This window comes from Mustela erminea, chromosome 19 (assembly GCF_009829155.1).
Source record: "Mustela erminea isolate mMusErm1 chromosome 19, mMusErm1.Pri, whole genome shotgun sequence".
NCBI lineage: Eukaryota > Metazoa > Chordata > Mammalia > Carnivora > Mustelidae > Mustela > Mustela erminea.
Genome location: NC_045632.1, coordinates 59,614,810 through 59,640,280, shown reverse-complemented (window position 1 = coordinate 59,640,280; position 25,471 = coordinate 59,614,810). Strand labels below are relative to the sequence as shown.

The 25,471-nt window shown below is 56.4% G+C and overlaps 1 protein-coding gene across 4 annotated transcripts in view; it reads right to left on the bottom strand.

Annotated features, from left to right (window-relative positions):
- Positions 1-25,471, bottom strand: part of ZC3H18 (zinc finger CCCH-type containing 18) — a 60,479-nt gene that overhangs the window by 12,951 nt on the left and 22,057 nt on the right. For all 4 annotated transcript variants that reach the window (XM_032324943.1, XM_032324947.1, XM_032324946.1 and 1 more), the window contains 5 exons: positions 18,239-18,387; positions 17,835-17,927; positions 16,817-16,974; positions 11,141-11,258; positions 9,687-9,955 (listed from right to left, as the gene is read on the bottom strand). In XM_032324943.1, the coding sequence (XP_032180834.1) occupies positions 9,687-9,955; positions 11,141-11,258; positions 16,817-16,974; positions 17,835-17,927; positions 18,239-18,387 (787 nt within the window). The remainder of the gene's footprint in view (positions 1-9,686; positions 9,956-11,140; positions 11,259-16,816; positions 16,975-17,834; positions 17,928-18,238; positions 18,388-25,471) is intronic.

The following is a 25,471-nucleotide window of genomic DNA, read 5'->3' as shown; positions in this document are numbered from 1 at the left end:
GCCTCGCTCTGCCCAAGGAAGGGGCCTTCCCCAGCCCTGTGACCGCGCACTCTTATCTTCCGGGCTCTAAGGCTCCGCTCGAGGCCTGGAGAGGGACTCCGGGGAGCAAAGGTCAGCAGCCAGGCCTGCCAAACACAGACGTCACACAGTACAACCCTGGACCGACAACTCACAACACGCCTCGCACGTCACATCAGGGGTCAGAGGCAAGAGACGTCCGCGACATCAAGGTGTTTGGAAACACCGAACAGAGCAGCTGCCAAGTTTGGGGTCAAAGATGAAACGAGAGAAAACATAACGGTGTTCTTCTAAAATCGAAAGGCCTAGGCACCCAATAAAGGTCCAGGAAAAGGGACTTAGAAGTGACTGACCTCTTCACACTCCTGTCACAGCACTGGTCATGGGACAGCTTGGCCGCGACTGCATTCCGGGAGCCTCTGTGGGGCTTTCGATGAAAGCCTGAGCTGTGATCACCGCCCCTAACCCCTGGGCAGAAACCGCCACCGTGGGACTTCTGGGTGGGCCCCCAGTGCACCCTGCTGAGCGCCACGCCTGGGAAGAGACCCCAGGGGCCGGCAAGGCACCCCTCCCTCTGGGATGCTCGCCTTGCATGGAAGTTCCACTTCTTCCTTGTCTCGGACTCTGCGGAGTTTTTACGACCCACCCCGGCGCCCTACAAGCCCTCTTCCAGCCTTGGCCAGGCCGTGGGTCCCTCTCGCAACAGACACACAGTAAGATGCGAAGAACGCAGACCGGCCGCTCGCGGTTCTCATTCTGGTGCCCCCCAGGCCCTGAGAGAAGCCTGCAACGCCGGCCGACGCACGCCCCATCAGTGAGGCGCACAGCAGCACCCCGGAACCCTGACATTTCCAGGGGCAGAAGCCGGGTCCTGACCAGAGGGGCCCAAGGGCGGGTCATTGCTGTGGACGGTTCCCCCGGGGACGGGGTGGGGGGTGGAGAGGGGCAGGACAGACAGCCTTTCCCAAGTGAGAGGGCATCCGGTGACAGACCCACCATGTTCACTCTCCAACTACGAAAACATCCCTGAACTTCATCAGGAACAAGTCAACCTGAGAGAGGGGACAGCAGAGGGGACAGGCCTGTTCCCACCCACTTCCACTTTAACTTCTGGCTGAACAGAAGGAAGAAAAGCCTCCTGTTTCAGGCGGTGGGTGAGCGGCATTCCCGTCCACTTCCTGACCGCTGCAAGGCCCATGACGTTGCCCGAGGCTCCTCACGGCTCCCGCCCCTGCAGCCTCCCCCGTAAGAACCCAAAGTTCCCCCCGGGGGCGGTTCACGCTTGAGGCGGCTCAGCGGCACGTCCTTCTGCCTCACGGCTGCATCCATGTCCACGGGCATTTCTCCAACCCCTGCTGACCACAGATGTGCGGCCTTAGACGCGAGTACACAGGGGAACGCGACCGTCTGCCTTTTTGTCTTCGGCAGTCGGGCAACTTCTGGAGCATGCAGTCGCTTACGTCCCGGGCACAACGACCTCCTCGGGGGCAAGCGGTTCAGCCGTGCCCAGGACGGACGAGAGGTCAGGACAGTGAGCTAAGGTTTATTGCATCTCCAGACGAGTGCCTTTTACCCTAACCAAAGATTACTGATTGTTCTGACAGCAGGCCCAAGAGCGGCTCGGAGCGATCTCCAGCGCCGGGCTCATCAGGAAGCACGAAACGTCACGCGGCGGGGAGCAGAGTGGGAGGCTGGGGCGACCTGCCGGCCCACGGCCTCGGGACAAGGCCCACCCGCTTCCGTGGGGCCACGCACACCCCGCGGGGCTCCTGACAGCCATCTGGGTGTGGTCGTCGGATACCAGCACGCTGGTCTAGGGCCGTGTGATCAAGCACAACTTGCCACGTTCAGGGTCCTGATGCCGACAAGCCGCAGCGCTGCGCGAGAGAGGGGCTGAGGAGCCACGACACTGCGGCGAGGGTGACAGGCAGCAGGAGTGGAGAGCGGCGCTCAGACAAACGGGAGAGTCCGCAAAGGGGAAACCTAATGTGTAGTTGTTGCAAAACACAGAGCAGACCGGAGCGAGGGTCACCTTCTCTCTAGGGCGGCAGATGGCCGTGCTGCCTCGGACGGGACACACACGGCAGTGGTTCCAGCGCAGCTCACGTGGCTACAACCAACCTCCCTTGCTTTGGTGCTTCCGGCCTCCGAGGGGAGTCCAGAGCAGTGGCGGCCTCTGGGAAGGGTTCTGGGAGCCCTGTCGAGACGGGCGTGAATGCCCGCCCACCGCCAACCCACCCTGGGCCCCTGGGGGCCTCACACTGGATGCAGGCCCCTGGCACCCTGAGGCGAGAAGCCCTCGGTAGAGACGGCAGGCAGGAACCGGGCTCCGTCGAGAGAACGGAGGAGAGCTCCCGGGAAGTGAGGAGCCTGCCCTCTTGGCCCCAACGGGCACCAAACCTCACACGTGCATCTGAACATGAGCGAACTGCTTTAAGCAGTCCGGGCAATCCCTCCAGGAAGATCCCAATTACTACCTTTATCTAGAATGAAATTAATTTGCGTATGCCAAAGAGCACCCTAATTACCGCCCAGCTCCGCCCGGGGCGGCACGCCCACTGGCTCGGCTGTAAAGATCAAAAGGTTTCACGAAAGGGATTTCCCTCTATTTACATAGAGGCGTTCCACAGAAATGCTTACAAGGTTCTGCTCAAGGCCTAATTCCAGACGGGAATCCTAAAGGGGGCAAGAGACCACGGCCCCCTTGGCTATCTAGAGGAAAGCTCGTCCGAACCCCCGGAGGGAGATGTTCCACAGAAAACACTTGCCAAGCAGCCCCGTGGGAATGGCCCGGCTCCGGCGGGGCAGGCAGGAGACGGACAGAGGAGACGGCGGACGGCTGGGGGGCTAAGACCCAGGGAGCCGGGCACTCTGCCGGCACATGGTCCTCGCCGCGCCTCACCCCACGGGGCCGAGGCTGTGCCCCGCTGCTGGGCCACGGGCATCTGGGTAGCAAGAGCTCTCGCCGGCCGTAGACAAGCCACACCGAGTCTATCCTCACCAACTGCCACGTGTGCCCGTCTGACTCTGCAGCGAGCAGTCCTGGGGCCAATCCGACCCCACTGCAGCGTCCTCGAGCGCCAGCGAAGACGAAGGCTTCCCACTCCGCTCTGAATGCAGTCATGACTGTCTCCTACTCGAGGGGAGAAAAGTGCTTCCCATCCAGCTGTTGATGTAAAATTCCCACCCTGTCCTAGGTAGGTAAGTAAACTGATCTAGAAAAGGGAGCCGACACAAACGTACTAGGCAGGGAAATTCAGCCGCCTCCTAAAGTGGTCACGCCAGCTCCGGTGCTCAAAGGGAAAGGAAACAGGAGGACCGTGCTGGAAATTCTGCTCTGGGGAAACCCTAGCCCTTTGTGCTGGCCCAGGGCTGGCGGGGTTCCAGCCAGGGTGATCAAAGATGGGGTTCAAGACTCCCCAGCAGCAATGAGAGGCTGAATCCAGACCAAGGAACAGGGCACACCTGCCTCTGCCCACAGGAGCATGAGTGAGGGTCTGGGGAAGGAAGGGGAGCGGGAGGGGAGCCTAGCCAAAGGAAGAAGACACCAGGGGAGAGCAGGTCTGCCCGGTCTGGTGACAAAGCTGCATCTCATTTTAGGAAGAAGCCACATCGTCCCGCCTCCTGAACCTGCCCCAGCTGGCTCAGTGCTCCCACTGACCCTGCCCTTCACCCGAAGGCCCGAGGCTGTGCAAATGCAGGGCTTGAGGCTGGTCTTCACAGGGATCTGGTGCCTGGGGGCTAAGCCAGTACACAGCAGTCTTTTTGGATTCACATGCATACCCCCTGGAGGGGCCAGGCAGCACCGGGAACACGAGGGCTAGAAGGGCATCTGTCCCACGAGTTAGCAACAAGCAGAGATGGACACAGCCACTTGCACAGCTGTCCTCCCTCCAAGAGGTGCTAAAAGTACACTCAGGTGTATAAAAATGTCCCTGAGCTGGACACACAGACACTTGACTTGGAGCTACCTGGCTTCTTGGAAACAAGCAGGACGTGTGCAGGGGATAGGGGACGGCGGTCCGTAGCCAGAGTACGTAGGAGGAAACACACTCGAAAGCCATCCAAGCACTGGAGTGGACTAGTGGATGTGCCTCAGGACGCCAGAGAGTGACGGGGCAGAGTCACAGCCTCGACATCGTCTGCCCATCCTCCCTGTGTCTCTTCTTTCCAGACCAGGCATCTGGACGCGCGGGAAAACGGCTTTCAGGCACCCGGAGAGCCGAACTCCGCCTGCAGCTTCATCAATCCTGCAATGTTTGCTATGACAGATAAAGCGAAAAGGGGGGCTACTACCCGACCCCAGACTGACTTACAGCACCATCAAGTGTCTGCGGGCTCCAGCTCTGGGCTGGGCTGCGACGGGGGGCCCGATGCTGTGGCGGCCTGCAGGGGACTGCGCTGAAGAAGGCAACAGGTGGTTACACATCGTCCACGGTCACGTGACATCAAGGAGCGCTAAGAGCCACGACGAACTGTCTAGCAGGGCGGGAGCAGGCAGGGAGGCCCCTCCCAGCAGCAAGATGTGAGCCATGTCCTGGAGACACGGAGGGACGGCAGGGGAGGGGACGGCGGGGCACAGGCCGGATGGCCAGCGAAGTCGGCGGCGTGAGCAGAGGGAGCTGGGCCTCCTGCTCCAGCAGCGCTCCCAGAGCAGACCCAGCCCCGCCGTGGAGCCCGCACTGCACTTGTCCTGCGCATCTTGGGGAAAAGGGCTTCTATCAAAACGGGGCTGCAACGGCCCAATGCTAGGAAGACGAGAATCCAGCGCTGCCACTCGCACGCAGTTACACCTTCAGGACAGCGTAAAGAGGGGCCGCCGCAGCCCGGACGGTCATAAAGCTGTCGGAAAACTGAGCGGTCTCAGCGCATCCGGAATGTTCAGTGCATTCTGAATGCTCTTTAAGAACACTGTTTTGCCCAACGTTCGGAAAGTATGAGAAAACGCAGCACATTGCTGAGGACAATCTATCACGGTCTGGAGGAAGGGAAGACTGAAAACCCGAGCTCACAGAGACCGCGCGCCGCTGCCTCCTGCCACAAACACAGCTGCTCAAGGGGCTGCTCTCAGCAGAGAGACAGGGGCCTGGCTGCATCCACCGACAACGGTGACTAACGAACAAATCCGGTACAGGGAGACAAAGGACACAAAGTCAATGTCACACAAACCTGCTGCGTCCTTACACACTGACAACCCGGAAACAACCAAGGAACATTCTCATTAACAGCCGCATCAAAGTACACTGGGGGACGCCTGGGCCGCTCAGTCACTTCAGTGGCTGCCTTCAGCTTGGGTCATGATCCCAGCGTCCTGGGATCGAGTCCTACATTAGGCTCCTTGCTCCGCAGGGAGGCTGCTTCTCCCTCTGCCTCTGCCTGCCAGTGCTCTTTCTGACAAATAAAATCTTAAAAAAAAACAACACACTGGGGGTGACTGGGTGGCTGAGATGGTTAAGCGTCTGCCTTCCGCTCAGGTACTGATCCCCAGGGTCCTGGGATCAAGCCCTGCATCAGGCTCTCTGCTCAGCGGAAGTCTGTTTCTCCCTCTCCATCTGCCCCTCCCCTCCCTACTCTTAAAAATACATAAAAATCTTAAAAAAAAAAAGTACACAGAAATAAATTGAGCCAAGGGGGGTGAAAGATACAGACACTGAAAATCACAAGACATTAATGGAAGAGACTGAAGACCGCACAGATAAAGAGACGTAGATCCCATGTTCACTGACTGGAAGAAAGGGTACTATAAAAATGTCCCCGGGGCGCCTGGGGGGCTCAGTGGGTTAAAGCCGCTGCCTTCGGCTCAGGTCATGGTCTCAGAGTCCTGGGATCGAGCCCCGCATCGGGCTCTCTGCTCGGCAGGGAGCCTGCTTCCCCCTCTCTCTCTCTGCCTGCCTTTCTGCCTACTTGTGATCTCTGTCAAATAAATAAATAAAATCTTAAAAAAAAAAAATCCCATAGTACTTAAAGCCATCTACAGATCCAATGCAATCCCTATCAAAATTCCAATAATATTTTTCTTTAGAAACAGAAGCAACAATCGTACAATTTATATGGAACCACAAAGACCCCAAAGAGCCAAAGAGCCAGAGCAAGAACAAAGCTGGAGGCGTCAGGCTTCCCGATCTCAGACTGCATCATTAAGTCTGAGTCATCCCAACTGCACAGTATCACGTAAAAACAGCCACAGATCAGGGCGCCTAGCGGGCTCAGCCCACAGAGTGCAGGACTCTTGGTCTCAGAGTCGTGAGTTCAAGCCCCATGCTGGGTATAGAGGTTACGTACAAAACCCCAAAAACTAAAAAACAAGAACAGACACAGGGCAATGGAACAGAAATGAAAGCCCAGAAAGAAACCCACACATAGACAGCCCATCACGACACAGAAGGCAAGAACATGCAACGGGTAAGGGCAGTCCCTTCAAAGAATGGTGTTGGGGACACTAGAAAGCCACAGGCAGAATGAAACTGGACCCTCACCTCACACTGCACCACAAATAACTCCACGTGGATTAAAGACTCAAAATGGTGAGATGACCCAAAACCATGAAGTTCCTAGAAGAAAACACGGGAACAAAAGCTCCTTGATACGCATCTCAGTAAAGTCTGTCTGATCAAGACATCTGCAGCACAGGAAACAAGATAAAGCATAAATAAGTGTGAGCACTGCACTCTACCCCGAAACTAGTAATACAATATGCATTAATTAATGGAACTTATATAAAAAATATATATCTGAGGATGGAAAATAAATTAATAAATAAGCAGGACCACATTCAACTAAAAAGCTTTTGCACAGAAAAAAATAATAATAAAACGAAAAGACAACCTACAAGAATAAGAAAAAATAAGTACAAACCATCTATCAGATAAGGGGTAAACACACAAACTATGCCAAGAAATTCGTACAACTCAACAGCCAAAAGAAATCGGACTTAAAATGGGCAATTTCCTGACCATTTTGTAAAAGAGGACATCCAGACGGCTAACAGGTCCGTGAAAAGATGCTCAGCACCTCTAATGATCAGGGAGGGACACGCAGGTCAAACCCACAATGAGGTATCACGCCCCACCTCTTCAAGTGGCCGAAATCCAAAGCAGAGCTGGTCACCTTGTCACTGAGGATGAGCGAAAGGGAAGCCGGCGTGGCCCGGCCCCCGCTTCCGGCTAAGCACCCAGAGGACATGAGATCAGAGAGAGACGTCTGCACTCGCCTGCTCGCCTCAGCCGCGTTCTCAACAGGAGCCTGTGGCTGGACACACGATCAAGGAAATGTGGACGGACTGCACGATGGTTACGGCTCAGCCACGGAAAGGAGGCTTGTCCTGCCCTCGGTGAGGACTCCGATGGCGACCGAGAAGTGGGCTGAGTAAGTCAGACAAAGAAAACGTCTCTGTTCTCACTGTGCCTGGTCACTTACATGTGGCATCCTTTTTTTCCCCTTAAAGAGTATTTATTTATTTATTTATTTCACAGAGAGAGAGAGAGAGAGAGAGAGAGAGAGCGCAAGAAAGGGAAGAAAGCAGGGGAATGGGAGAGGGAGAAGCAGGCTTCCTGTCGATCAGGGAGCCCAATGCTCGTCCCAAGATGCTGGGATCGCAACCTGATCCGTGGGCAGGTGCTGAATGACTGAGACCCCCAGGCGCCCCTTCTAACTGGAGCCTAACAGAGCCGCGCTCATGGAGACCAACAGCAGAACAGCGGGTGCCAGGGCTGAGGCTGCCAGACATGGGGAGCTGCTCCCATCCAGTCAGAAGAGGAGTAAGTCTGAGGATCTCGTGTAGCCACAGGAGCTGCAGCGAGGGATTCTGGCTTGTGCACGTGAAAGCTGCCACGAGGGTAGATCTGTCGTGTTCTCCCCATGCACGTGCGGCGGTGCCGGTGCTGACGGACAGCGGAGGCCGTTCTGTAGCACGGAGGCAAGGCCACGCATCACACCGTGTATTTTAAGTTTGTGCAATGTCACACGTCAGCACATGTTAACTGCGCCTAATAAAGCTGGAAAAAATGTAAAAAAAGAGGCTTTTCCTCAAAAAAAGAAAAAATGGACATCATCAAGAAGGTGAACCTGAGAATGCAAAGTTCGGTGGGGTGTGCGCACGCGCAAGAGGGTGCTGGACAACGGGTTTGTACCCAGAACACATCCAACTCAGAAATAAAGACAGTGAGCAAATAATACAATAAGGAAGTGGGGAAAGGATCTGAATAGACGCTTCTCTAAAGAACATACACCAAGAAGCGCGTGAAAAGAGGCTCAGGAAAATGAAAATGAAGCCACAGCAAGCTCCCAGGTCACACCCGGCAGGACGGCCACCACCACCGCAGCAAAGGTAAACGATAATGAATCATCTGGGGGAGGCTGGAACCCTCACACATTCCTGGTGGGAATGTAAAGGGATGCAGCTATCTAGGAAGAATCTAGAAATTCCTCCAAAGGTTAAACACAGTTACCATATGATCCAGCAGCTCCACTCCGAGCTGTACGCCCAAGGGAAGCAAAAACGATTCCCCCACACACATGTGCACGCGAATGCTCACGTTCACAACAGCCGAAAGGCAGGAATAACCTAAGTGTCCGTCTGTGGCCGAGCAGGTAAACAAACAGCCGTACACACCCTCACACCACAGAGTAGCAGCCAGCGCAAAAGGGAGCGGAGTTAGGGTACGTGAACCTCGGAAAACATCTTGCCAAGTGAAAGGAGCCAATCGCAGAAGCCCGCATGTGTGACCCCACTCGTGCAGTGTCCAGCAGCAGCACATCTACAGACAGAAAGTGGGCTGCTGCTGCCAGGGCTGGGCGGCGTCTGGGGGAGGTCGCGTGCAGCGCCTCCGTGCTGAGTGTCCTACACACCGCGGACCTTGCCCGCTGCCAAGAGACATACTGCGGGGCGCGCACATGTCCTCTCACGAGGCCGCAAACACAGACCAAACTTCTCCAGTTCCGTGATTTTCTGAGGATCACCCGACCCGCTCTAGTACTCAAATATACATATGCATGTATTCTATTTATTTTTCAAAGATATATTTGTTTTAGAGACACAGAGAGAGAGCAAGTAGTGGGACGGGGAGAGGGAGAGAGAAAAACTCAAGCAGACACCGAACACAGAGCCTGACGTGGTGCTTGATTCCAAGACTGTGAGACCACGACCTGAGCCGCAATCACCAGCCGACGACAACGGACACCCTGGTGCCCCCGTGTGTATTTTAAACAAGGGCTGGCTGAAGGCCCAGAACCTGCCCGGTCTCTAGGGCCGCTGCTGAGCTGCATGCCGTCGGCGCCCACCCTGCGGTCACCCTGGCAGCTCTCCTGATGCAGGGCACCGAGGCGAGCACCCAGAGAAGGGCTGCCTGGAGGCCTGTCCTCCACCGGTGGACACGAGAGCCCACACGGTGGCCAGCAACCTCCTACCCTCGCTGCCAAAGCAGGGGCACTGGGAATTCACAACTTTCCCGATTTAAGGCAACGAGGAGGGGCACCTGGCGTGCGCTCCCACCGTAACGCACCCGTTCCGGGAGGGGGCGGCACCCGCCCCTCAAAACACACCAGCATTTCTCAGCAACGATTATGGGCACGGGACTAGGCCGGCAGACAGGACCCGTGAGCATCTGGCGAGCCCCCTCCTCTCCGGGCCCGGGGCCACGAACCCAGAGCCCAGGGGGCGGATGGCCTACCTTGGTGGCTGCGGGGATCGGGGCTTCGGCTTCTCCTTCTCCTTCTCGCGCTCCTTCTCGCGGTCGCGGTCTCTGTGCTGCCGGTCCTTCTCGTCCCGCTTGGCTCGCTCTCTCTCCCACTCCTCCTTCCTCCGCTGCCGCTCCTTGTCCCGCTCCCGCTCGCGCTCCCGCTCGCGCTCCCGCTGCCGGCGCTCCCGCTCGCGGTCCCGCTCCCGCTCCCGCTCGCGCTCCCGCTGCCGGTTCTCCCGCTCCCGCTCGCGCTCCCGGTCCTAAAGCCAAACACACGTACTGGGTGGTGCCTGGCACCAAGGCCACGGGGATCGATCTCAAGTGATCACTCTGCTCCCAAGTTTCTCCTTAAAACACAGCATTACGCGGTGAGCCAGATTCCAGCTTGGGCCCCAAGCTGGCGGTTCAACACTACCTGTCTCCCGCCTCAGCCCTTCCAGCGAGGGCTGGACAGGACCCAGCAAGGCCTCCGGTGGTCTCGGCTCAAAGCATTCTGCTCAGGGGAGTCTGGTACAGAGGGGGTGCCCCAAAGTGCTGGCCCTTGCTCTCCTATGCACAACCCTTCAACGCCCTTCTGAACCAGAAGTCTGCACCCATCCGTCCACTTGCGCTAATAGTCAAAGTTAAAACGGTAATGCCCGAGTCACAGTGGGAAGATGGGTTTCAGGCTCCAGGAGGCTGTGGGAGGAAATGAAGCTCGTGTCTGCCTTCCCCTGGCCCGACTCACGGACACGGTAAGGGGGAGAGGAGGCGGCAAGGGACTCTAACAGGACTTACCGACCTTCCAGGCTGCCCTGCCTGGCACGCACACTGCAGCCCGGCAGCCTGGCCCCACGGACACGCTACCAGGGAGAGCAGCATAGGATGGTCGATCACGGTCCCACCATCCGTGGGCTCCCAGGAAGTCACCACCCTTTGTCCTCAAAACTCCATCACAAAGACGACCCTACTGCTCCCGCCCGACCTCTTCTAAGCAGCAGCTTTCTCCTCACTCTGAAAACATCAGAGCGACCGAAACATCATCATCGAAAAATACCAACACAGAATGGTCCTCCAGGAGACCACCAGGGCACAGCTGGGGAGAGGCCCAGGTCACGCCAACGGAGGCGGACAGCACGCGTCCAAACGGTACTGTTAAGAAGCCTGAAGGAGGAATCTGTTCGGGAGCGTGGAACACACTCCCGTGCCGGCTTACGTTAACAGGAATAACCCTCGCCACAAACCTAATTTTTAAAATTTTAAAATTTCACATCACAGTAGGAACACAAACTAAAGGAAATCTGTCCACAGGTCACCACCAATTTAATCTCTGGATCTGAACTGCTTCTCCACAGAGAGTTAATCTGGGCTTGACGCTGGTCCACCGGGCCAACACGCACGACTAGGCCGGTCCGCAGCCCCACACGGCGCAGAGGGCCCGCCGAGGAGCCGCGCGGCCCACTCACCCGGTAGCTGTGGTACGGCTCCGTCTCCGTGTACTGCACGCGGAAGTTCTCGTAGTGCCCGCCGCGCCAGAAGCGCTCGATGTCGTAGTCGTAATACGGGTCCGCGTAAGGCTCGAGTCTGAAAGCAGAGCCCAGAAAACATAAACCTCACCACTTGGGAATATGAACACCAGAACACGACATACAAGGTCAGCGATCTGAATCCGACACCATGTTAAGAGACCAGACCGTGACTCGGCGTTTATTCCAGGAGTGCGAGGCTGAGCGAACACGAGGAAATTCCTGCCCATACTACACATCGCGACAGACCAGAGAGAAAAACCACAGGACCGCACCGACGGCTGGTGGCGGAGTCTGGGACGAGAGTGCCCACCCCCGGTGGCAGTCCTGGAAGGAAGCGGCGGTGGCGCTTCCCTGACGTGGCTGCACACACGTGTCCCCTGTGGACTGAAGCAACCTCTTACTCAATGGGAACAGACGGGCACTTCTCTAAGGCCAGGCCACGGCCTTCATGAGCAGCCACCGGCGGGACAGGGGCCCGGCCGCTGCAACCAGGAGGCAGCAGACCCGGCAAGAAGGAGAAGGAACCACACCCGGGAACTGAGACGCAGTAAAGCCAACGCAAGCAGCCAGAGGAGCCCAGTGAGGCAGGCCGAGACCAGAGCATCACCGCCGGGGAGACCGAGCAGAGCCGTCCGCGTTGACGACAGTCAGCGAGACGGAGCGGACTGTGGGACAAAGCACGGTAACCGGAAATGAGCAGAACATGTTTCAGGAAAACGTCACAACTCTCGAGAGCACATAAAGAAATGGAAGAATGTTCCATGCTCACGGATTGGAAGAGCCAACACAGTTAAAATATGTACACATACGGAGAGCCCGGGTCGCCCAGTCGCTGAAGCATCTGCCTTTGGCTCAGGCCATGATCCTGAGGTCCAGGGATGCATCGGGCTCCCTGCTCAGTGGCGAGCCCGCTTCTCCCTCGCCCGGCAGCCCGCTTGTGCTCTCGCTCAAATAAATAAAATCTTAAAAATAAACAAATAAATACAATATCTACACAGTCCATGCAATCCGTACCAAAACCCCACCAGCATCTTGCACTGCTGGTTGGAACGTGAGCTGAGGCAGCTGCTCCGGGATACAGCGTGGAGGGGCCTCATGACACTGACACGAGAGCTTCCCAATGACCCGGCACCTGCACTACCCGCTGTTCACCCAGAGGATACAGAGATACAGATTCCAGGGGACACGTGCACCCTAATGTTTACAACAGCTTTATCGACAACAGCCGAACTATGGGAAGAGCCCAGGTGTCCATCGGCAGACGAACGGATACAGAGGATGTGGGGTATACACACAAAGGAGTATTACTCAGCCGTTGCAAAACAAAATCTTGCCGTTTGCGATGAGGACGGAACTAGAGGCTATTATGCTAAGTGAAATTAGTCCAAGAAAGACAATTACCATACGATCTCACTCATGTGGATGGTTTCACTTGTACGTGGGACTTCAGAAACAAAACAGAGGATCAAAGGGAAGGGACGGCGAAATAATGTCAGACGACACGAGAGGGACACAAACCATGAGAGACTCTTAACAGGGAACAAGCTGAGGAAGACGGAGGGTGTTTTGGGGAGGCTGGGGCGGGCGGGGAACGGGCTGAGGACGGCATCTGTCAGGATGAGCGCTGCGTGTTGTACGGAAGGGACGAATCACTGATTTCTCCTCCAGAAACCAATACTGCACTGTATGTTAACTATCTAAAATTAAAACAAAAGCACACAGAAAACACCGGGAAGACATAAAAACACGTGTGAATAAATGAGGCGATGTTCTCTGTGTGCGGAAGGACGACTAGACACTGCCAAGAAGTCGGCTACCTGTCGGTTAACTCCCAGACGCAGGGCCCTTGCGGTGCACACGGCAGCGAGCCGCTGCGTGAGCCAGATGAGCTGGCCCCAGGTGCGCTGCAAGACACGGGCCAGGGAGATTAGCCAAGAAACACGCGCCCTCCGGGACCCCGCGTTAGGAGGCCTTTCTGGGGAGCAAAGGAACGGCCACGGGAGCGCGACGGGAGCCCGAGACAGACCCCAGCAGGGAGGATAAAGCAGCCTCCCACAGGGACGAGGCGGACTTGTCCGCGATGGGAAAGGGACCGCTGCTAGCCACTAGGAGGGTGCGGAGACCACCACCTTACTACCCAGACCCAGAGGACCGGCTCTGGGGGTGCCTGGGACCCCAATAGAGGAACGAGCAAATGTGAACCCAGCAACAGACAGGCGTTCAGCCGGGGATTTCTGGGCTCCGGACCAACTCTCCCCTTGAGTAAGGTGGCGGGGAAACCGAGGCACCTGCAACCCAGAGACCTGCCACTCGGGGTAAGCCTCAAGGCCCCCGCCTGATGGCCTCCAGCGAGTAGGCTGCTTTCTGGGAGGCCTCTCCCCCGGCTCCCCGGGACCCAGCAGACGCCCCCAAGGCTGCCTCTTTCGTTCCAGGCAGCCAGACGTCTTCCGAAGCACCTAAGCCGCACACGACCCAGGTCAGATTGAAGACGAGAGTCGGGCCTGGCGAGGCCGGGACGCAGGCCCCGTGGCGACAGCCCCGTCGCAGCCCGCGGAGGCCCTAGCGAGCACATCCCCGAGCGGGCGTGAGGGTGCGCGTGCTCTCTAAAAAGGGCTGTTCTGGCTGATTTGTGTTTGGAAAGCGGGGTCAGCAGCGTGTGCACGGCCCCTGTCCTGCGGGACTGCTCGGCGCCGGAGGGGCAGGCCGTCAGGGCCCCGGTCCGCGGGCGACAGTGGCTTGGAGGACACACCCTGGGAAGGGCACCAGCCCAGGCCCCTGACTGCCGAGCGTTTCTGCGGCCTCCAGCTCCTGCAAGGACCCCCGGGCCCGTGTGCCAGCCCCTGCCTCCTGCGGCCCGGCGCCGCGCCCCTGCTCCCCGCCGGCCCGGCTGCCAGGCAGAGATGCTCCTCTGGCCTCCTTTGCTCCTTTCTGAAACAGCCTCCGTGCCCGCCTGACCCCCCAACGCAGAGATGGAGAGAGGGGGCTCCCCGACGGAGGGGACAGGCCTTCCCGTCGGCTGTGCGAGGTCCCGCGGGCTGGCCAGCATTGGCACCCAGCGCCGCAGCGGTGGGAAGAAACTTGTCCCGTCACCACCCGGGGTCTGTGTAGGAAAGCGCTATTTTTACCAAACGACCCCGCTAAACACATTCATTCTGATACCAGCATGAAGAAAACACCCATTTCCCGCCCTTTCCACCGCCTCAGAGCTTCCTCCTGGCGTGCACCCCCGCGGGGCCGGAGCCGCCCGCACGGAGGCCACCGGCGCCCTTGCGTGACCGCGACTCAGCTCTCCATGCACAGCCAGCGGTGAGCTAGGCAGCCCAGGCCCCGAGAATGGGTGTCCGCGGCCTGGGAGCTTGGGGGAGGGCAGCAGAATCAGCCGCGAGGCTTGGCAGCAGCCAGCGACACACCACCGGGTCCGGGAGCTCTGATGCGGGCATTTCTAACAACCCCCGTCCCCGTGTGCTGCTGGTCCCGTGGCCACCCCCGAGCTCAGCCCTCAGCCCTGTTCCCGCCTTCCCTGCCCGGCACGCGTAGGGACCTTGGTCACGGGGCTGTCCGGCTGCTGGCTGAGGAGCACCTCAGCCGTGGGCGCCTGGGAAAGGAGAGCCGGTCATGCTGGGCTTTTTGAGTTCTCCACGGATGCCCTTGAACTGCCGCGAAGTCACTTGCCCGGTGTCCCCGCCGCCCCGCGTGCTCGCTGTCAAGTGCCTTCCGTTCTGCCAGCGGCTCTGCGAGAGCCCGGTCCCCGGCACATGCCATGGGGGCTGGGGAGGCTGGGATGGAGAAGGGCCCTCTGCGTCCTCGCCCTGCCCACTGCCCGCACCACTCCTGCAGCCCGGCCTCCTCGCCCACTCCAGAGACGTCAGTGTGGCTGGCCAGTGTCCCCTCCTCAGTGACCGGAGTCCTAGTGCCTCCTCCAGCCTCTCCCCTCCCTCCCTCAGGGGGTGGGGGGGGTGGGGACGCTGCGTCCAGTCTTCCTGGACAGGAGGTCTTTCCGTTAAATGCTCTCCATTAAAATAGCTGGTGGGGGGGCGTCTCCTCTGCTTAGTGAACCCCAGCTGACGCTGCAGAGGTGGCTTCCCACCTGACCCACGCCGGGACCCTGTTCCCAGAGGTCCTCACTGACAAGGTCTGGTCGGGGCCCAGCACAAGTGCATCACAGAAGCCCCTAGTTCATGCTAAGGCACTGATGTCCAAGTAGCCAACACCAGTGAGCACTGGGCTTGAAGGCCCCTCTTCAGAGGCTGTAGAGGCTGAAGGCCCTGCAGCGGGGACTGTCCCCAGCCCAGGGCAGGGCCAAGCATGGCTACAGAGCCAGACCTGCCACCACTGCTCCCCAGCAGGCATGGGGTGAGGACCCCCGCTGCAGCCAGGGCTGGGAAACAGGGTCGGGGTGAACCCGACCGAGGTTCTAGAGCTCTTCTTTCAGTGCCCAGATGACCAACCGAGGGAGCACCCTCTGCTCCGTGCTCGTCCCGTGCCCTGTACACACGCACGAGCTCCCAGGGCTCACCCCTCCCCCCACTTCCCGCAGGACAAGATCCTCACCTGCCTTCGACACAAGGAGAACGTGAGGGCTCAGGACAGGACGTGGGCGGCGCGCTCTGGCAGACTGCTCCCGACTCCCGCGTTCCTGTCTGGGACCGAGGTGCCTCCATACCCAGAATTGGGAATACAGAGGTCTGAACTCCATCTTTCAGTCTCTACCCACTGACGTCTGGGCTGCCCCCTGCCATGACAGGCGGGACGGAAGAGCTTCCTCCCCTCCTTTCTGCACACGGGACAGGAGGGCCCTGAGAGAGCCTGGTGGGTGCAGGGCAGGGCGGCCGGGTCCCGAAGCACGAGCGCCGGAGGAGCCCCTCCCCTCTGCACCGCCTCCACCACCGCCGGCCCAGCCGGACCCCGGCGACTGGCCCTTCCCGGCAGCACCCGGGAACGCACATCGCTACAAGCCTGACGGGAGGCTGAAGCCAGACGCCACACCGTGCCTGGGAGTGGGGCCCACCCTGCGGCTGCTGCTCAGGAGAAACCTGCCTGATCCTGCCCCTCCGAGTGGGGCACAGCACAGCCGGCCTTCCCCCGGGAACCGGAGCGCGGGCGGATGAGCGCTTTACCTAATGCTACACGATTCCTAAAATTCTGACTCGGGGCTTTCAGCCATATGCGCCTTGGGAACGAGTCTCTGAGAGCCCAGCAGTGGAACGCTGGGGAGGAGAAAAGGAATAGGGTCACACCTGCCCAGTTCCTGGACTCTGGTGACAGTCTCATGGGTGCCGGGAGGAAGGCGGGCAGAGGCAGACCGATGGGGCTCCAAGAACGGGTGCAGAAGTTCTCTGAGCTCAGAGCGCGCAGGGAGCCGAGCCACCCCCAGGCACAGAGCCCTGCCAGGGCTGACACACTTCCTTCCCAGAGCAAAAAACCAAGGAAAGTTGATACAAAGAGTCCGACAGGACCGTGGGGACGCCATTCTCTGTCCAGGACAGGGGACACGCATGGGCCCCGATGCCAGAGGGAACCGATGTGCTGCTGCTCTCCAGAGCCCGGGCTCACACAGCTGGCAGCAGCGCATGCTCTATCGAAAGGAAAGGAAGACGCAGAACTGGTCCTTACACTGTGTCTCGTACATCTCTGGTGATGCGGTAATTCCAATCTCGGAACACTTCATTCTCCTTGTCGAACTCCCGTTCGTCTTCGCCAATGGTCACCGTAAACCTTTTCTCTTCAAAATCAGGCTCCTGTTCTTTTCGAATGGTTGCTTTTTTTAAAACCTACCATTGTAAGAAGGAAGACGTTAATGCCGGTACTGTCAGGAAAAGCAAAGGGCAGCCTGTCCTCATGTGACCCACGGAGCTCCGGCCAGCATGGCAGAAGTGGCCCGCGAGAGCGTGCCGGGTGGGGGAGACGCGCCCCTGCTCCGGGTCGGGAGCGCGCCGTCTCTGCACCCGGCAGCCGGGACGGGCCGCTCGGCAGTGCCTTGGAGCTCGCTCACGTTCCAGAAAGCGGCGAGAGAGCCGGCATCTCCTGGAAACAGTCCTCACACTGGGCTGGGAACCCGCCTGTCACTCGGGGAGGAGGCCCACGTGTGGAGGGAAGGGGAGGCCGCTTGTGGCAGAAAAGCCCCATGAAGCGGTTCCAGTCTCAGAGGAAAGGCAGGACGGGGGGTTGTGGAGAGAAGTGGGGACTCAGCACGCAGGCCTGGTGCCGACGGACCGCAGGCTGACAGACCGCGGGGGCCAAGGCATGGCCCGGAGCCGGAGAGCAGGGAAGGAGGGAGGGTGTGCGTGAGCACCTGGCCTCCTCAGGAGAGGACGGCTCCTCCGCGGGCAGGGCCCCCCGTGCTACGTCTCGGGGAGTGGCTCTGGGCAGCCGGGGGCTGCGGCACTAGCCGGGGTGGGGCCCGCTACTGCCCCAGCCACAGGAAGGCAGTGGGCCTGTGCTGTGACCTCGCGCACCTTGGAGAGACAGACAGACATCGGTTGCCATTCACAGCTCTACAGAGAAATCCCAGAAATATACCCCTCGCTTCAGAGACTTTACTGGGTTTTCAATCCTTGTCTCCGAATCAAAGAAATGTCACTCTGGCTCAAGGGACCACTGCTAGCATTTTCTTCTTGGGCTGTCTGGTTACCTCCTTTGCGTGCCGGAGTCCTCGTTCCCAGGCACTCTCTGTGGGGGGCTCTGGAGGGGGTGGAGGCAAAATTTCATCAACTACTGGCCCACCCTATTAAAAAATGAGAAGGGAAAAGTTGAGAAAGCAAGCAAAACTTTAAAATTTATACAGAAATGGGAGCAAAAAGCCCAGCGAGAGCATCAGCTAGCTGCGTGGCACCTGCTCCCCAGGCCTCAGTCTGGCCCGACCCAAATCTACGATGACCTCCACATGGAGACACGGAAGCCTCTGGAAGGCGACTCAGTGACTGTGTGACGTCACAGAAGTGCCTTTCACACAAGCTGCTAACGTGCTGCAAGCTGATGATTCAGAGAGCTTAGCTGTCCCACCTGTTAGCAGTTGAGAAAGAGGGGTTCACGCACCCATGGGTTGGCGGGCATCAGCGGGTGAGGTCCAAGAGGCGGGGCACCGTTAGGCGGGAAAGGCTCGGCTTTGGTGATTAAGGAATAGTTGCCCTTGTCGTTGACTCCGGGATGTATAAACCTACAGTTCATTCCCCACGTGCAGTTCCCTATGGAGACAAAAGCCACGTCAGGAAGGGGAGAAGAGAACCAGGGCGCACAGGCCAGCCTCCCGCCCGCTGTGCGTGCAGCGGCAGCCTGGGGCCCATGCCAGGGGCAGCAGCTCTTGGAGGGCCTGGGGGGGGACCTGCGGGTGCTCCAGGGCTCCCGCCGCAGCTCGCACCAGCTCATTGGCTGTGTGTACCTGAGCACGGACAGGCCCCGGGCCCACTCCTCCCAGTGAACGGAGCCACCACCAGCCTTGCCCAGCCCCACCTCCACACAAGCACGAGTTCCGCGCAGGCCGCCTGGAAGGTCTATGGCCACGGCCCGGGCTGAGGAACTTCCGAGAGCGGGACTTCCTAAGGGCCCCCGCAAGGGGCTGGGCTCGTGTGGTCGAGGAACCTGGACCCTGCTCCTAAGTCACTCTGGGAAGAGTTCCTCTCCCCCTAAGAACAGCGATGTCCTAGAGCGCCCCAGACCATCCCAGGCTGCCCCTGCTCTGTGAGGCGGTCTCCCGCACAGGGGACGCGGCACCCCCAGAAGGGCTCCGAGGTGCGTGTGCAAGATCCTCATCCTGACCCCAACACTCCGTCACCGCGGGAGTCCTGCCCGGCTGCTCGCGGCGTCTCTGCCAGCTCCGGCACCTGCACTTCCCCCACCACAAGTCTCACAACCCTCCCAGCGCATCCCTGAGCTTAAAGATGCGTGAGACACAAGACGCGGAGGGCGGTAACTCCCCGGCAGGTCGCACTTCACACTAAATATTTTACGAAGTCGCCTTTTAGAATTATTCCGTAACAGAACACCAAGATTATTCAAGGAATCCACTGGACTTCTCAGAGCAGAAGGCAAGAAGCCCAAGTTTTAATTTAATCGGTAAGGGAATCACTTTCAAAAAATTTCATGTGGTGGGGAGGACTCCCGCTCAGGCTGTGGAGCACACGACCTTGATCGCAGGGTCAGGAGTTTGAGCCCCATGGTGGGTGTAGAGATTTCTTCAAAAAAAAAATAAATAAAACACATGAATAAAAATAAAACTTAATTTTTAAAACATGTAATGTTAATAATAAGCACAAATATGGCATAAATCTGAATAGTTTTTAAAACATTTTCAAGGGGTTCACACATAGTTAAATTTTAAACCATCTTTTAATATATATTCCCTTCTAAATGTAATAGTCCACTTGAATGTTTCTACCAACAAAACATATTTTCCCTTGTATAATAGAAGTTAAAGAGAAATAATCATTTGGTATTTAGGAAAAGGCTAAAATTTACCTTTTAGGCATCATGAATATTTAAACTTGGATTAAAACCAACCTAATAACATACTGAGCTGAATTAAAAACAAAATAAAGTATGCTTAAAATTAATTCTCTGGAAATGCAAAAATGACTTTTAAAATTCTTAAGAGCACTGGAGAAATCACACTTAAGTCAGAGGTTAGGAAACATTATACTACGAGGAGTTCAGGTCCCAGCGTCGCAGAGAGCTGTACTGAAACCAGACCCTGGAGGCAGTCCCGCGTGTACATAAGGGATTCCAAACGCTGCCAAGCCCTTCCCTGTCTGTCACAGAACTCGCCCGGTGCCCTCCCTGCTGGGCAGGTACAAGACCAACGGAGGCTTTCTGCAGAAAGTCTGCAAGTGCAGGAAAGTATTAATAGCCTAAGCCCCGAGTTCCCCTAACTTTTTTAAGCTCACATAGGTACCTGGGTAGTAGATAAATGGGTATTTGGTAATCTCTGTTCTTTCTTGTACATAAAATATTTTACTGAAAAGACTTTACTTATTTATTTTAGAGACTGAGAGAGAGAGGGGAGTGTGCAGGGGAGGAGCAGAGGGGGAGGGAAAGACGCCCAAGCAGACCCCATGCTGAGTGTGGAGCCTGGTGTGGGGCTCGATCTCACGACCCTGAGATCATGATGTGAGCTGACACCAAGAGCTGGATGCTATCCAGGTGCCCCGTATGTAAAATATTTTCAAAACGAAAACAAAACATCACCCAATGAGCCTACAGACAAAAGAGCTCTTGTCTTGGTCCTCCAGGCAGGGAGAAGAGACAAAGGGAAAACATCCGTCAGGAGCGCCGGAGGCAAGAGCAGCAGCCTGTGCCCCCCGAGACGTGGTGGGCTGACAGGAGCTTGGCCTCGTGGACCGTGTGCGCCTGGGTGTGCAAAGATCCTGGCTGGACGCGTGTTGACTCCTACCCAGCAAACACAAGAAGGCGGTGCTCTGGGCAGAAGGTCTTCAAATACGTACCACCCCACCAGCCCAGACGCCCCGCACACGCAGGTGAGGGAGCGTGAGAGCTCCCGGCAGACTTCTGTTTTTTTTATTATTTTATTTAAATTTTTTAAGATTTTATTTATTTTATTTGTTTGACAGAGAGAGAACTAGTGAGCACAAGCAGAGGGAATGGCAGACGGAGAGGGAGAAGCAGGCTCCCCACCGAGCAGAGAGCCCGATGTGGGACTCAATCCCAGGACCCTGGGATCATGACCTGAGCCAAAGGCAGAGGCTTCACCATCTGAGCCCCCCAGGTGCCCCTATTTTTTTTTATGATTTTATTTTTAAGTCATCGCTACACCTGATGCAGGGCTTCAACTCAAAACCCCGAGATGAAGATTCGCACACTCTGTCGACGGAGCCAACCATCCACTAGCCTTTTAAAAAGTGAATTTTTAACTCTGTAGAAAAAAGCCTGGAAAGAAACACCCCAAACTGTTAAATGGTAAAAAGACTTTTATCTTTTACTATCCTGTCAGTTGTGTATTACTTTCATAATTTAAAAAAGCATTTTCTTTAGGGAAAAATATTCTCTAGATAATGGAGGAAAAACCTTGCTCTAAAACTGTATGTTCTTCTACTTCCAAAGGAAGCTTCACAAATCCAGAATTTATGTGGACTGTGCCTCTGGCCAGGGGAAGAAACAGGTTCCTCACAATGTGAGGACGCCGGGCAGGGGCCTGGGCACAAGCCACCAGGGAACAAGGAGACAAGGAAGCGTGGTCACAGCGGCAGGACAGGCGACAAGATTCCTCACGGTGGCATATACATGGCTTCGAAGGCACTGATCGCGTTTCTTCACTGAATGGCAGGCATCTTAGTAACTACTGTTTTCTATCATCGTGCGTGCCACTGCGGACGGTGTGATTGTAAATACACGAAATATTTATAGGTAAGAAATAAAAGTAACATAAAAATACATCCAAATACTCTAAAAGGGATTCAGCAAAGTCTCCACGCTTCCAGGGCCTCCTGCCAGAGACACTGAGCCATCTGCTGGGGGGGCGGGTCAGTCAGTCAGTCGGTGAGCCCACCCGGTTTCCCCTGCTTATACCACACGCCACGTTGACCCTGCTTCTCTTCACTAAATCATAGATCTATGAAAAAGGAACTGCGTGCACGATACCCACACACCCGTGACCCATGAGACAGGCACAACCTTTGCAGAAAACCTATAGGTTCTTCTGCAGCGATCAGAGGAACTGGCCCCAGAGACGACGGGACAGCAAAGCCACGTCTGTGTGCGGCAGTAGCCCAGAGCTCACAACCACACACCCCCGACAGAGCAAGGACCCAGCCGGCTTCTCCTGCAGTGAGGAACGTCAGGAGAAGAAAGCCACATGTGTGCGCGCTGGGTCCAAGCACACGAGGAGAGTTAACGCGTCTCGCTGTCGCTCGGCCTGGCGGTCAGCACGGCGCGGCGCTCGCATCGTTTACGGGCCTCGCTGCGTCGCGAGGGAGTCTGCTACTGTTATCTCTGAATGAGACACGGTGGGCCCACTCCGGGGCGTCTGAGTAACTCAGAACAGAAAACAGCGGGACTATAAAAGTCAAGAAGTTTAAAGTGCTTCATGGTTTTAAGAAATTACCACTGCAAGGAAGGCAGAATATGAAAAAACCTAATCATCCCATATTAAGGACCAACCTAGAATCTACAAACGTGTGTCGTAGCGGGCATCACGTCCGTGGACCATCACGGGCGAGCTCCTGAGAGAGAACAGACAGGAGCACATTCCTTTCCCATTTCACAGACAACCGGTCCCCTCTCGTGGTACCGGAGCTAAAACCGTAACTTCTCTAAGGAAACCCTGTGCCGGGGCAAGAGTCCCAACAGTGCGTGGGCGGCTTCTCTGTAAATGAAGTAGACTTGAAGCCAGAAGTTCTTTAACGTCTAAGTCTTAGGAGCCCAAAGAGTCACAGATGGGCCCTACCTACTGGTATTTACTGCAGACAGGAAGACTGCAAAAGTTCAAAGACACAGTACGTGCCACGTGTAACTTATGCTAACGATACAGTAACATAAATACTCATGAGAACTTCTACAAATACTTAGTGACACAAGCAGCCTTCCCTCCCTTTTTGCAAACCTCTCCGGCTGACAGGGACACGGGACAGCAGCGCTCCCGTCGCCTCCTGCTTCCAGTTCGCCGGGACGGCTGGTTTGGCTGGAGCAGGCGAAGGGAAGCCGGCCTCACGCCGAGGCACAGCGGGGCTGCCGTGAGAGGCCGCGGGGCCTGGAACTCTCGCGCTGAACGTTTCCGACTGTTGCGCTGATGCCTGCTGGTCCACCTCGCGCTGTGAGCGGGCCTTCTGCGCGGGTGTGACTGTGACGCCATGCACTGCTCACTCGGAAAAGTCATTAAGCACCGCAGGTGGACAGTCAGGCCCTCCAAAATCCTGACTTTCACGTAAGAGCCCGAAGCTCCTGCTTAGCAACAGACACTGGCAGCTGCTCTCCCGCAGGCGGCAGGCTCACTTTGTTTCAGAGGACACTGTGTTCTGTGTCACCGTAGCGGTCCCCGCTCACAGCGCCAGCCTCGCGGCCTCCCTGGAGATGCGGCCGTGCCTCCTTGGGTGGAAGAGGGGCTCCGGGGACGTCCCCATCTCGTCATGCGGAATGTGGGACAGACTAGCACTGCGGGGTCTTCCTGGGGCCAAGGACATGTTCTACAACTGGACTGTGGTGACGGCCACACAACTTGGTAAATTTAATAAAAGTTATTAAATTTATTAATTAGTTATTAAATTTAAAGTATGCTTAAAACATGAGTTTTAGGGCATGGATATTATACCTCAATTTTTTTTTTAGAAAACCTGCACTCAAATGTAAAATTTAATTATAACTCTTACTGTGCTCTTAGAGTCACCATTACACGAAACCACTGTCCCTGAACCCCGAGTGTGTGGCGGTCAGCCCCAGTACCAGCTCACGACCACAGAAGTAGTTTTGACGTCAGGGTCCCTTCAAAGAATTTTAAGAGCCCCTAGGGGTCTGCAGACCACATCTGAAGATCTTCTGCTTTAAGCATGAAAGAGAATGCAGGGATTCAAAGAAGGGAATGAGCATTTCTCTGAGGAAAAGAGACTCTTCGAATGGCCAATGGGCTCATGACGAGGCACTCCGCAGCACTAACCACTATGGAAACATAAATCGAAACCACCACGAGATGCCATTTCTCATCAGGATGCTTACTACCAAACAGTCAGGTCACACTAAGTGATGGTTTGGAGGCCCCGGGTCCCTGCGCACCATGGACGGGGATCCCACGCGCTGTTGCTCCCGCGGACAAGAGTACAGCGGCTCCTTGAGGAATTACAGAGGATAACCGCACGGTCCGGGAGCTCCGGTGCTGGGCACACAGCTCCAAAATTCCGAAGCAGCGTCCTGAAGACACATGCACACCTATGTTCACAGCAGCAGAAAGACGGACACAACCCGTGTCCACCGCTGGATGAACGGATTCACAAACCATGGTGTCTGCACGGAGGACCACTAACCCAAGAAAGGAAGAGCACCCGGGGGGTGCAGGCTTTGATCGTCTGCCTTCGGCTCAGCTCATGATCTCAGGGTCCTGGGATCTAGACCCGCCTCGGGCTCCCTGCTCGGTGGGAAGCCTGCTTCTCCCTCTCCCACGCCTCCTACTTGTGTTCCCCTCTCACTGTGTCTGTCAAATAAATAAATAAAATCTTAAAAAAAAAAGAACTCTGACACCTGCTAAAACACAAATGAGCCCCGAGGAGAGCAGGATGAGTGAAATAAGGCAGTCACAGAAAAACAGGAATCGTGTCGTTCCGCTCACACCGGGCACCTAAAGCAGACAATTCAGATAGGAGAACGGTGGCAGCCAGGGCCTGCGGGAAGGAGGAGTAGAAGTGATTGTTAATGGCTACAGAGTTTCAGTTTTACAAGAGGGAAAGAGTTCTAGAGACCGACAGGGTGATGGCAACAAAGTGAACACGCCATGAACGTCCGCTCCGAAACAGTTAAGATGGCAAACCTCACCTCAGGCATATTTTACCAAATTCTGTGTGTGTGTGTGTGTGTGTGTGTGTGTGTGAGAGAGAGAGAGAGAGCGAGAGAGAGAGAGAGAAGGGCCGGAGGGTCAGAGAGAACGGGGGAACAGGAAGGAGCAGGGACAAGGTCTGGCCCACAGAACAGGCGGGCACGATTACCGGCTGGCTCAGAAACCCGAAGTAGGCCACAATTTAAAGAAAATGTCATTTAGGCTTTTACAGCACTTTATATATCTTGATGGTTCAACATCAATACACCAGAGGTAGAAACACACTGCAAACGAAACACGGTGCTTAATAACGTTTCCATTTAGGGGCGCCTGCGTGGTTCAGCTGGTTAACCATCTGCCTTCGGCTCGGGTCATGGTCCCAGGGTCCTGGGATCGAGCCCCGCATCGGGCTCCCTGCTCAGCGGGGAGCTGGCTTCCTCCTCTCCCTCTGCCTCTGCCAGCTGCTCCCCTTGCTGGTGCTCTCTGTCAAATGAGTAAAATCTTTTAAAAAATGTTTCCATTTTTATTTCTAAGTACATTTCATTGTCCACAGTCACAAATACCAATGTATCCATTTGGACAATTAATGATTAATCTGCAGAAACCTTTTTTTTTTTTTTAAATTTATTTGTCAGAGAGAGAGAGGGAGAGAGAGTGAGCACAGGCAGACAGAATGGCAGGCAGAGGCAGAGGGAGAAGCAGGCTCCCTGCCGAGCAAGGAGCCCGATGTAGGACTCGATCCCAGGACGGCGGGATCATGACCTGAGCCGAAGGCAGCGGCTTAACCAACTGAGCCACCC